Source organism: Sitophilus oryzae, unplaced genomic scaffold (genome assembly GCF_002938485.1).
Source record: "Sitophilus oryzae breed Bouriz unplaced genomic scaffold, Soryzae_2.0 scaffold_980_pilon_pilon, whole genome shotgun sequence".
NCBI lineage: Eukaryota > Metazoa > Arthropoda > Insecta > Coleoptera > Curculionidae > Sitophilus > Sitophilus oryzae.
In genome coordinates, this window is record NW_022147617.1 from 2,338,099 (window position 1) to 2,350,686 (window position 12,588).

The following is a 12,588-nucleotide window of genomic DNA, read 5'->3' on the forward strand; positions in this document are numbered from 1 at the left end:
GTTAACAATACATTTTGAAGATATAAATAAGGCCCACAATAGATACAAGTTGCGTTCTGTTCATTTTTAATTTAAAATGTTTACCAATTCACTTTGTAACCGTATAAAATACAATGCTGTACCTACTTTGTTTCCTGCCACGAAAAAATAGAAGTTTCTCAAAAAAATTGTGGATTTATGAATTTGTGAAATTTGAATATTAATAAAATTTGCTACGCCCATTGATAGGCATAATTTGTACGTAGCCTCTTTATATTGTTCAATAAATATTTTATTGGTATTTCTTTAATTCTTGTTTGTAACTCCTGGCATGTTTTTGTTAGTTGCATGTTTTTTAATTTTAATTGTCTATTCTCTACAGTGAAATATTTAATTGATTTTTTTCATTTTTACTTGTCGAGAAGTATGCGCGGTTAAGGATTCATTTGTTTGGACAAAAGTATTGTGTAAATAAAATTCAGTTTCAGTCAATTACAGTATTTTTTTAATACGACCCTGTCGTATTTTCTGAGAAATTTTTTGATACGTTTTAATCCGGCCCTGACTAGGAAACGATAATGTGGCTCCATAGACTTAAAATAAAATATAGACTACACTATTTACATCTCAACGCGGACAAACAACCTTTTTTGTACACATGTTTACTCTGGGTACAGTCGACCGAGCCTTCCTCATCCAGCCTATGTTGTCACGTCTTTAATATTATCAATATTTTTTTTCTTGTTATACACATATATTGAGATATTAATACTACAGTTTAATAAAGTAGGTTTTAATATTACAGAGATGTATTAAATAGTCCTTATACTACTAAATTATAAGTCGGATACTGTTTAAAAAGGATAAGTTCTTTACAATATGACAACACCGATTAGAGGCGAGGGAGCCTATTCATTCATTTATTACCTTGTAGTACGCGTTGCACGTGTGCGGTAAAGCTTTGTTGCCGCTATCTCCCCGGCTGTATTAACGCATTTTCTTAGCTTGTAGTCCTTAAGTGTTTATTTTATTGACTTTTTCTGTTTAAGAACTATAAAATATGGTTCGCCAGTGTCTAATTTGCAAGAAATTTGACTTAAATAATCCAATTAAGTCTTGAAACGACTTTCGACCGGTAGGCAACTCTCAATTTACCCATTAGGAGTCAGTGGCGTTGTTGTAGAAAGGCGCTTATTTAGATAATATTTTAGTAAAATGTAAAATCTGAATTTTTTCTCTTACATTACAATATTGACTTACTTACATTGTAACAAAATCATAATTATAACCCTGTTAATAATTAATAATGTTTTTATTAAAAATATATGCCGGTTTATTCTAAAATTATCTTCAGAATCTAAAATAACATACAAGAATTTTAAAATGATATTACATTATGAAACAATATTTTTTAAGGTACCGGGTCGTCTCAAAGTGGCTCACCCCTATAACTTTTTATTTTTCAGATACAAAAAAAAATTGTATGTTAGTAGGTATATGACATAAATTAGGATTTATTGACGTATTCAATTGTTTTTGGTCTCTTCCTGTTTCACCGAAATGATTACATCTTTTGATTTTTAAAGGCACCCTCGGTATATTGCTACATTATTCGATAAAAAATGACACTCTGAATAGAATGACTATCATATGTCAACTTTTGACATTGTCGCTTAAAAATAAATCGTATTTTAAATTTCAATCGAGGGTGCCATGGTGTTGTTAAAAACACCAAGTTTTAATCAAGGAGACTTGGAAAAATAGTTTTGATCGTCTAATGGGTTTCGTGTCTTGTTTAGGCCGGTTAAAAGATGTACAAATCGTAGTTTTAATCATACATATGTCAATTTTTTCAAATGGAACAAGGGAGACTCATTAGCATATTTGGAAAAAGCATTTTTTTATGAATATATTGATACTACACACTTGGTATTTCGAGTCAAATTGTCGTTATGAACCGCGTGTTACAATTACAATTAAACCATATGCGAAAATGTCAAAAGTTGACATATTATGCTATGTCATTCTATTCAGAAATCAATATTATTATTAAAAATTAAATTGTTATCATTTTCTATCGAATAAAGTAGAAATATACCGAGGGTGCCATTTAAAAATTAAAAGTTATATTCATTTCCGGTGAAACAGGAAGTGACCAAATCCTAATTTATATCATATACTAACATACTAAATCTTGTTTTTTTATTTGAAAATATAAAAAAATTATGGGGGATGAGCCACTTTTGGGACGCACTCGGTATAATAAAGACAGTACTGAGTTAAATAAATGTAGTTTTCATTTTATCCACTTCCTATCTTCTTCCTTGCTTTAATGGAACAGATTTATGTTTTCTCTAATTTACATTATACATAAAGGCATCACTTAACCAGAGAAAAAATTACAACAATCATATTTTATTTTTTCTCTCCCTGTCGCCGATTCTATTATATCTGTGGAATTGATCCTGTTTTGATTAATATTAGGGGTTGTAAATGTTTGACTAAAATTAATAATTTATTATTAATTTCAAAAATTACTTAATTTCGATTATAAAATTTCTTCTATAACGTGTATTTTATTATTTTTATCCTTTTTGGACTCTAAGACGTTTTTTTCTAAACTTTTATTCAAAAAACCTGTCCTAAATCTTAATACAATATTTAAATACGATATATTTTTAATTTAATTATAGCTTCATTAAAATAAAAAAGTTACCCGGCTATGATACGGAGAGTTCAGGTGTACTTGAGAAACGAAAGACAGCGTTGTGTTTCTCGGCAGAGTCGTCAGGGAACGACCGTTATGACAGCGACAACCTATCTATCGCTCGTGTCGCACTCGTTATAACCTAAAACAATAACACAACAATAACAAGACGTTGTCTGACCGCATGTTCCAGCTATTTATGAATGAGATGCTCAGTCTATATTTTATTTTAAGTCTATGTGTGGCTCCGTCAAGGTCAAATTTTATAGAAATTTTAAATAAAGGAATCTGAGCAGAGTTGGCGTGCCGATTGTTTTATGTGCCGTGCCTAAAGTAGGGAAAAAAAGTTAAAGTTTCAGGAAAATATTTTAACTTCTACAGGATGGCCCATAAAAGTGTGAGTGGATCGAGATTATTTTTCTTAAATTGAACACCCTATATATTATTGCATTTTTGGCTTCCTTTCTATATTATTAAATATGTTTTGATAGCTTTCGAAATATTGATAAATAAATAAAAAAATATAATTTTTCAGCCTTATGAAAAAAATTAAAAATACAAGAAATGTTCTGAAATTGAAACTATACCATATATTTACTATAGTTGGTCTATATTCCTATATATATATCGTAATCTTAAACCATACAGGTTGTTCAAAATTCTATGCCAAATCTTCTAAAATATAAATTCTACGTATTTTTAAATGGAACACCCTCTATATTATTTTTTTGTTAGATGGAGAATTAAAAAGTGAATACTTTTTCTATTTAAAGTATTTTAAAATTTGTAACGTTTATCACTTATTCTTTTTTCGAACGATTCAAACGAACGATTCGTTCAATCTATGCTTGTGTCTAACCACCATCTTTTTATATTAGTAGGAACAATATAATATATATTTAGAGAAGAAAAGTATTACATATTTTGACAAATATATAATTCCGGCCACACATACATTAAATTTGAATTAAAAAGACATTACCTCTCTGCACCAATTTAGATTAATTTATTAATATCCCATCTTATTTATACTAGTATATTTTCCCTGTGTTTTAATTTATTCCAACAGATTTATCACAAATATAACTCCCATTTTGAACACAACATAATATATACCAACCGCTTCAAAGCATAAATTTGATGTATCGTTTTCAATAAGCGCGTTTTACGCATATAAACTTTGTATATTCTTACAAATAAGCTGTCGAATTTTATTGCTTCTATTTTTCATTTTTATTATTACATCAGGGAAAAATCACACTTTACTCCCTTCCTATGTTTTTTCTTTATTCTCTATAAGTTGTTTGTTTCTTCTGGATCGGCTATTGATTTATTTTAAAAGTGATATTTTCCTTATAAGCCATATTAATAAATTATAGTTCTTCCTGTTTTGTTCAACTAGTTATACACACAACATATATATTTTATACACATAACTTAATATTATATACGTGCTATTAATGTTGCAAACAAAATAATTAGTAGTGTGAATGAATATTGACTTGTGTCTTGAAAAATAGAAATACCGGGTTTGGTTTGGTTTGGTTCAGTTAAAAAAACGAGATTTGGTATGTTAGTATATGACATAAATTAGGATTGATTGACGGTCTGTATTTGTTTTCGGTCACTTCCTGTTTCACCGGAAATGACTACAACTTTTGATTCTTAAATGGCACTCTCGGAATTTTTTTACTTTATTCGATAGAAAATAAGGCTCTGAGTAGAATGATATATCATATGTCAACTTTTTCGCATATGGTTTATTTGAAATTATAACTTGCGGTTTATAACGAAAATTTGTCTCCAAATATCAAGTGCCTTTTCAAAATATGCTAATGAGCCACCCTCGTTCGATATGATTAAAAATACAATTTGAGCATTTTCTAACTGGTCATGACAAGACACTAAAAACATTAGACTATCCAATCTATTTTTCCAAGGATCCTTGATTGCAAATTAGTGTTTTTCACACAGCCATGGCACTCTAGATTGGAATTTAAAATACAATTTTTTATTAAGCGAGAATGTCAAAAGTTGACATATGATACGTTATTCTATTCAGAATGTTATTTTCTATCGAATAAAGTAAAAAAATACCGAGGGTGCCATTTAAAAATCAAAAGTTGTAGTCATTTCCGGTAAAACAGGAAGTAACCAAAAACAATTGAATACGTGAATCAATCCTGACTTATGTCATATGCTAACGTACCAAGTCTCATTATTTTATCTAAAAAAATAAAAAAAAGTTATAGGGGTCACAGAGGCTTGGATGACGGACAGGGTAGTCCCATCCGCCTTCGGTATATTAAAAATTATTTAAAATAATGAAGGATTAAATAACACTAGGACTAAAATAAAGCTTGGCTTAAGGTGAGTGATGTAAATCACTTAGATTCATTTTAAAATATTAAAAATTTTGTGAAAGTTCAATGACAATAATTATTTATGCTTTTTATTTCTCTAGGTGCATTTAATAATAATATTGTATTTACTTAATCTTGTAATAACAAAGAATAGTGTAATACTCGATTATACAGTGTTTCCAAAACTTTATTCTATTACTAGTGTGCAGAAATGCAGTTGTGGACTGTATTAATTTTAAATTTTAGTTTGACTGGTCTTATTTTATCAATGTAAATTACGTTAATAGCTGGGAGAAACCGCACAGAGAAATGAGAAACCTGCTCCTACTTTTAATGGTCGTCTCAGAGAGCTTCAGAGGGCCCTCTTCTCGATCTTGATCTCAGCGCTAATTTTCACACATACACTAACATGAATCGTCTTTGAAGGGATTTAACTTTTAAGTTCAGACTTTCGGCGCGTACCGGTTAGCTGACCAATTTCGTCGTACGACGGTTTGTAATAGACTGTGTGCCACACTTCCTAGTGTTCGGGCATGCGTACACTAATGTTGCAGGAAGCAGGTATAAGTGCGGCAATTAAAATTTAAAGAAATTAAAATAATTAATCTTAATCTAAGAAATTACATAAAAGAAAATAATTTTATAAGAAATATTAAGTTTCCTTAACATTCCACCCACCAAAACATATGTTTTTAAAAATAAGATAAAGAAAAAAAAATAATGCAAAGTTAAGAATAAAAAAAATGTATGAAGAATTATTTTACCTTATTAGTTGCCAGGTAAAGGGCAAATTTTGACAACTGGTCTTTGTAATATCCCATGTGCAGTTTTAAGTGTGACTACACGAACAATATTGTCTTTTCCGGGATGAAGCTTTATGACTCTACCCAATTCCCAAGATAACGGAGATTCTGTTTCATGTTTGATCAGAACTAATGAATTCAATTTTATTTCAGGAGTAGGTTCGGTCCATTTATGCCGTTCTTGCATTAAATGTACATACTCCTGAGACCAACGTTTCCAGAAATCAGTATGCATACGTTGAATTAGTTGCCATCTTGACAATCTATTAAGAGGGATAGAGGTCAGATCAGGTTCTGGAAAACCAATTGTTAAAGGTTCTAAGGTCAGAAAGTGACCGGGAGTTAATGGTTGTAAATCATTGGGATCGGCACTTATAACCGATAATGGCCGAGAATTCAGCACTGCTTCAATTTGGGTTAGAATAGTGGAGAATTCTTCATATGTCAAAATCTGAGAGCCGATTGTTCGATATAAATGAGATTTCATAGATTTTACACCGCTTCGGCCAGGCCATTAAAGTGAGGACTGCCGGGTGGATTAAATTTCCAAGTAATGGATAAAACTTGAGCCGCAACCTGGGCGAATTGAAGCATTTGGTTGCTGGCACCTTTGAAATTAGTACCTTGATCACTAGAAGTAAAAGAACATCTGCCACGACGCGAAACAAAACGCTTAAAAGCGGCCAAAAAAGCCTCAGAAGTAAGGTCTGAAGTAGCTTCAAGATGTATTGCTTTGGTAGCTGAGCATACAAAAACACAAACATATCCCTTATAGATCTTGGCTTTTCTGTATCGATGCATTGTTAGAGAAAAGGGACCTGCAAAATCAATACAAATGGACGAAAATGCTTTCAATTGTGAAATACGTAACGATGGTAAATCAGCCATATAAGGATTGTATGATTTAGGTTTACAGCGAAAGCAACGAATACATCGATTTAAACATTTGTAAATAGAACTTCGTGGAGATAGTATCCAAAATTGTTGAAGGATTAAACAGTGCAATGTCTTTAAACCTGGGTGAAGGTTTGCTTGATGAATCCACTCAATAATCAAATCAGTAAGTCTGTGTGATTTAGGCAATAATATAGGGTGTTTTACATCGTAAGTGAAGTTGCTATTATTAAGTCTGCCACCCACCCTGACAAGACCTTCCGAGTCCAAGAAAGGTGCGAGTTTCCGAAAAGGTTTAGGAAGTAAAGCATTTGATAGAATTTTATCTATAATGTCTGAAAAGGTCTTTCGTTGAACATGTCGAATAATATAAATCAATGATTTACGCATTTCAGAAGATGAAATAAAAGAGGTTTTACTTTGCAGTGAATCTTTAGATTTAAGGAAAAATCTTAAAACATAGGCTAAAATTCTTTGAATTTTACGTATCGAAGAAAACTTGTGTAGCAGATCGCATATGATATCTTCTTCTAATGAAACATGGAGAGATGTTTGTTTTTCTTCACTGTAGACAGATTCACACATTTCTAAATGAGGTTGAGCAGGCCAGACATCTCGGTTGCAATGTTGAAGAAAGTTTGGACCGCGCCACCAAATTTTGTGTTCTAAGAGTTGAGATGCAGTTAAACCACGAGATGCGCAATCTGCAGGATTGTCACTGGACGGAACATAACGCCAGGAAGTGTTAGAAACTTTGCCTTGGATATGACTTACTCTGTTAGCTACAAAAGTTTTCCATTTATGAGGACTGGCAGCTAACCAGGCTAAAACGACAGTCGAATCAGACCATGCATATATGGAATTAAAACAGAGATAATCTGCGTAAGTAGTAGTAACAAAAGTAAGCAAATCCGCCAATAAAACAGCTGCACAGAGCTCTAGACGAGGCAATGAAACAATTTTTAATGGAGCCACTTTACACTTAGCAGTGACCAAAAAGGTACTACTTGACCACTATCATTGATAGTCCGAAAATATATGACGGCTGCGTAACCAGTTTGGGAAGCATCACAGAAACCGTGCAGTTCCATACAAGAAATATTATCAGAAATTACACGTCGAGGTATTCTAATTCCAGCTAGTTGGGATAGTTCGGATTTATACCTATTCCAGACCTGCAATATATCTGTAGAAGGAGTTTCATCCCAAGATATATTAGATTCCCAGAGTTTTTGTAGAAGACATTTTGCTAATAGAATAACTGGGGAAATAAAACCAATAGGGTCATATATTCTACTAATTTCGGAAAGTATATTCCGTTTAGTACATTGGCGATCAACTGGATTAAAAGAATAAGTAAACTCGTCAGATTTTGGACACCATTTTAGACCTAAAACTTTAATGAACGAAGGTTCTTCTTTGTCAAAGCTACAAGACATTTGTACATCAGAAGGAGGAATATGGCTTAACAAATCAGGTTGATTACTTGCCCATTTTCTCAATTCGAACCCCCCAGTACGCATAAGATCAACAAGTTCGTGTTGCAAACTTAGAGCAGAATTTAGATCATTTGCACCACAAATTGCGTCATCTATATAAATATTTTTCTTTATTGCCTTTGCAGCTAAAGGAAAATGAGACTCTCCCTGATTAGCAAGTTCTTGCAGTGTTCGAAGAGCTAAATATGGAGCAGACGATACCCCGTATGTCACTGTGAGCAGTTTGTATTCTTGAATTGGTTCATCTGAAGAAAAACGCCATATGATTCTTTGAAAGTTTTGAAATTGTGGTTGAATAAGAATTTGTCTATACATTTGCTTAATGTCACAAATAAAAACATATAGATGAAATCTAAAAGTTAAAAGAATAGAAGCAATATCCTGTTGTAACTTAGGTCCTATAAATAAAGAATCATTGAGAGATGTTCCATTCGTGTCTCGAAAACTAGCATTAAAAACCACCCTAAGCTTAGGTCCAGATATCTCATTTTTTATAACAGAATGATGAGGTATGTAGTAAGCTGTAGGAGAGTTATAGTCTTCCGGAGGGATCAATACCATATGTCCATTGTTGAGATAATCCTGCATAAACTCACAGTAAGCTTTACGAAGCTCTGGATTTTTAGCAAGCCGGAACTCTAGTGATGTAAATAGTCGACGAGCTTGAAACATGTATTACGGAAGAATGGATTCGGTATTTTAAACGGAAGAGGTACACAGAATCTGCCAGACTGATCTCTATAAGTTAGCGATCTATAAATTTCCTCACACTGGACATCCTCAGTAGACAGGCTAGAAATTTTAGGAATTTCCTCAACTTCCCAAAATTTTTGAAGCTGAATATCTAAGTTATTTTCAATAGAAGTATGGCAGCTTAGCAAAGTTGAATTATGTAACGGTACATGGTCAGAAACTGCCATACCTTGAAGAATATATCCGAAAATTGTTTCTAAAGCAACAGGTTGACCCGGTTCACCTAAAATCCGTCCCGAACGTAGAATATGAGGTACCAATTCAGCACCAATTAAAAGGTCAATAGGACCTGGTTTATGAAATGAATAATCAGCTAATTTAAGATTCTGGATATGTGTCCAAGACAAAGGATTTATATTTATCTTAGGTTGGTCAGAACAAATTTTCGGTAAAATGATACTATCAAAAGAGAATAGAGGATTAGAATCATTACATGGTTTAATCGTACAATGTGTGACGCCCTGATTTGTTTGCGCCGACATTCCATTAAGTCCTTCAATGGGAATAGAAAAGCGTTTGCGTGGTAATCCAAGACGATTTACACATTTTTCTGTAATAAAGTTAGCCATGCTAGCGGAGTCAAAGAGAATTCGAATTTGTTGAAAGTTTCCCCGAATATCTTTGATGTCGACAATGGCTGTAGATAATAAAACCGTAGATTGTTTAGTAGATAACGTGCTCGCCATAGCACTGACAGAAGGGCCAGGAGTTGACTCTAGGATTGCACGGTCATCAGTGTGATTGAAATTTGAATTGACTGGAGTATTAGATGAAGAACTATCTATAGCTTTATCCAGATGCAATAATGTGTGATGAGGAGATCCACAAATTTTACATTTAAAAGAAGAATTGCATTTTCGTACAGAATGGGAAGATAACAAACAATTTGTACATAAATTGTGTTGTTTAGCAAAGTTTAACCGGTCCTGCGGTGTTTTTGAAAGAAAGGAAAAACATCTGTATAATGCATGTGAAGATGAACACAGTACACATTTCAGTTTGTCCCCCTTATTAGATTGATATGGTGTGGCATTGTTATTACTTGTTGTCATAAAGGCTGGATAACCAGTTTTAATTTCTGAAGATTTTTTATTAGATGAAAAACTAGAGGATTGATACGATTGTTTGCTCTTATCCTTATAATGTTCATTATTGTATGAAGTAGTAAACTGAACTGACTCTAAGGCTTTACATTTATTTTCCAAAAAATGTGTTAAATCTGAATATGTCGGAATTTCGACAGTATTTTGAACTTCAAAATCAGTCCTAATAGAAACATTTAATTTTTGCAATAACATATTAAATAAGAGAAAATCCCAATGAGTAACAGGAAATTGCAAAACGCTAGCGCAGAAATATTTTCGGAAAAAATATTTAAAAAGTTCAGTACAAGTTCCTTTTCTGACCTGTCCAGCTTGACAGATTTCATTATAATGATAAGTAGCCAGCAATCTTTTATTTTGATATCGATTTTTAATAGCAGTATAAGCAACTGTATAATTGTTTTCAGTGACTGGAAGTCCTTTAATTACAGGTTCTTTACCCAATAACGTTAGTAAATATTGAAACTTTTCTACATTTGACAATTGTGAATTTTCATGTATTAAAGTATTAAAAAGATCAAAAAATCCAGACCAACTTTTGAAATCGCCTTCAAATATAGGAAGAGTAATTTTCGGTAATTTTGCAGTAATTTTAGGAGTGGAAACATTGGTCGAATTATTTGTCAAAGAACTGTCACCTATAATTTGATATTTTATAGCTTTAGATCCGTAGAATGCGTTGTCAGGTGATATACGTAAAGCATCATATTTTTTAAAATCTTCGTCTGATATGAGAGAAATAATTTGATTGTGATAAGTTATAAAATCTTCATACACCTTGTCAATAGTCTCTACTCTAGCTAAAAATATCGATTTTTGAGAGTTGTCAGTAGATATTGCAACACCAATGTCATAAGTTTCTTTTAAACGGTTAAACGCTGTTGTTCGTTTTAAATCATACTTAGAAATTTTATCTGACATAGTGAAAATATTTTAATATTATATCTGATTTTGAATAAATGAAATTATAATATTAAAACTAAAATAATAATAATTGAGTTCAGGTAAAACTGCAAGAATTAATATCAGTAAAAAATATTGTTTATAAACAAATGTGAAACCATCAAAAAAAATGTACTAAGTACAATTGTGACAGTACAATACGATAGTACAATTCTACGACGCTCAGAATTTACCCGACCAAGTAAATTGGTGCGTATTTGTATCGCTGCGCGCTCGTACAAAAAATGAACCAAAAAACTATATGGCTTGGTATCTGTGGAATGTATGGATTTTAAATCGCAAAATTGAAAACTGATATATTAAAAAGAATTATAAAATAAAATCCGGCTCGAAGGACCAAAAATGTGCAGAAATGCAGTTGTGGACTGTATTAATTTTAAATTTTAGTTTGACTGGTCTTATTTTATCAATGTAAATTACGTTAATAGCTGGGAGAAACCGCACAGAGAAATGAGAAACCTGCTCCTACCTTTAATGGTCGTCTCAGACAGCTTCAGAGGGCCTTCTCGATCTTGATCTTCTCAGCGCTAATTTTCACACATACACTAACATGAATCGTCTTTGAAGGGATTTAACTTTTAAGTTCAGACTTTCGGCGCGTACCGGTTAGCTGACCAATTTCGTCGTACGACGGTTTGTAATAGACTGTGTGCCACACTTCCTAGTGTTCGGGCATGCGTACACTAATGTTGCAGGAAGCAGGTATAAGTGCGGCAATTCAAAATTTAAAGAAATTAAAATAATTAATGTTAATATAAGAAATTACATAAAAGAAAATAATTTTATAAAAAATATTAAGTTTCCTTAACAACTAGCATTAATTAAAACGACATTTGAGGCTACCATTGCAAAAACGGCCTAATCTACAAACTCGCAAATTTCAGCTGTATGGTATTTATTTAACTAAATTCATTTTGTGTGCGTAATATAATAGTTAAGTATAATGCCAATTAAATGCTAGTTAAAGAATATTTTTTTGTGATAATGATATTTTTTTATTTTTTCATCATTGGTTAAGCATATTGAATATTAGAGTCATATTTTGCATATTAACCTATCATTATGGAATAAAGTCTTTATATTAGGAAGAAATACATATATATATATATAAAATTTAAAAATTATTACCTCATTGTCCCTGAAGGTGTTCATAAATCTCAATGTCTTAGGATGTTTTTAAAATACTTAGGCCCCTCTGATTAATAGATCATTATCAATCAGGATGATGAGTGGTCAAAAAATTCGGCGATAAAAATTTACTTATCCTCCATAATTTCAGATATTCATTCTGATGTATTTTTGGCACCGAAAGTAGGCCTAGTTGAAACTAATTGAATATGATTTTTTAACTGTTTTACGAGAGCAGTGTAGACGCATATACAGGCAGGCGCCTCTCATACGCCGCAAAAGCTCCAAGAAGAACGACAGTTTGTATTGAAATGAAATTTTGTGCGCATATGTAGGTTAATTTAGACCATTTTCTCAAAATATAGAGAGTTCCAACAAGGTGTCCCCAAAAACCTT

General features: G+C 32.2%; 4 protein-coding genes across 4 annotated transcripts; all 4 read right to left on the reverse strand.

Annotated features, from left to right (window-relative positions):
• Positions 1–5,817: 5,817 nt before the first annotated feature.
• Positions 5,818–6,339, reverse strand: LOC115891219. The gene has a single exon (XM_030911644.1). It carries the CDS (start codon positions 6,337–6,339, stop codon positions 5,818–5,820), a length of 522 nt encoding a protein of 173 aa, XP_030767504.1.
• A 5-nt stretch (positions 6,340–6,344) lies between these two features.
• LOC115891220 lies at positions 6,345–7,331 on the reverse strand. The gene has a single exon (XM_030911646.1). The coding sequence runs from the start codon at positions 7,329–7,331 to the stop codon at positions 6,345–6,347; it is 987 nt and encodes a 328-aa protein (XP_030767506.1).
• Positions 7,332–7,708: 377 nt separating this feature from the next.
• Positions 7,709–8,806, reverse strand: LOC115891221. The gene has a single exon (XM_030911647.1). The coding sequence runs from the start codon at positions 8,804–8,806 to the stop codon at positions 7,709–7,711; it is 1,098 nt and encodes a 365-aa protein (XP_030767507.1).
• A 77-nt stretch (positions 8,807–8,883) lies between these two features.
• Positions 8,884–11,022, reverse strand: LOC115891222. Its single transcript, XM_030911648.1, has one exon. The coding sequence runs from the start codon at positions 11,020–11,022 to the stop codon at positions 8,884–8,886; it is 2,139 nt and encodes a 712-aa protein (XP_030767508.1).
• Positions 11,023–12,588: the final 1,566 nt, after the last annotated feature.

Bases quoted from the DNA above. Each gene is read 5' to 3' on its own strand.
- LOC115891219 (XM_030911644.1), bottom strand. From the start codon at position 6,339: ATGAAATCTCATTTATATCGAACAATCGGCTCTCAGATTTTGACATAT.
- LOC115891220 (XM_030911646.1), bottom strand. From the start codon at position 7,331: ATGTGTGAATCTGTCTACAGTGAAGAAAAACAAACATCTCTCCATGTT.
- LOC115891221 (XM_030911647.1), bottom strand. From the start codon at position 8,806: ATGGTATTGATCCCTCCGGAAGACTATAACTCTCCTACAGCTTACTAC.
- LOC115891222 (XM_030911648.1), bottom strand. From the start codon at position 11,022: ATGTCAGATAAAATTTCTAAGTATGATTTAAAACGAACAACAGCGTTT.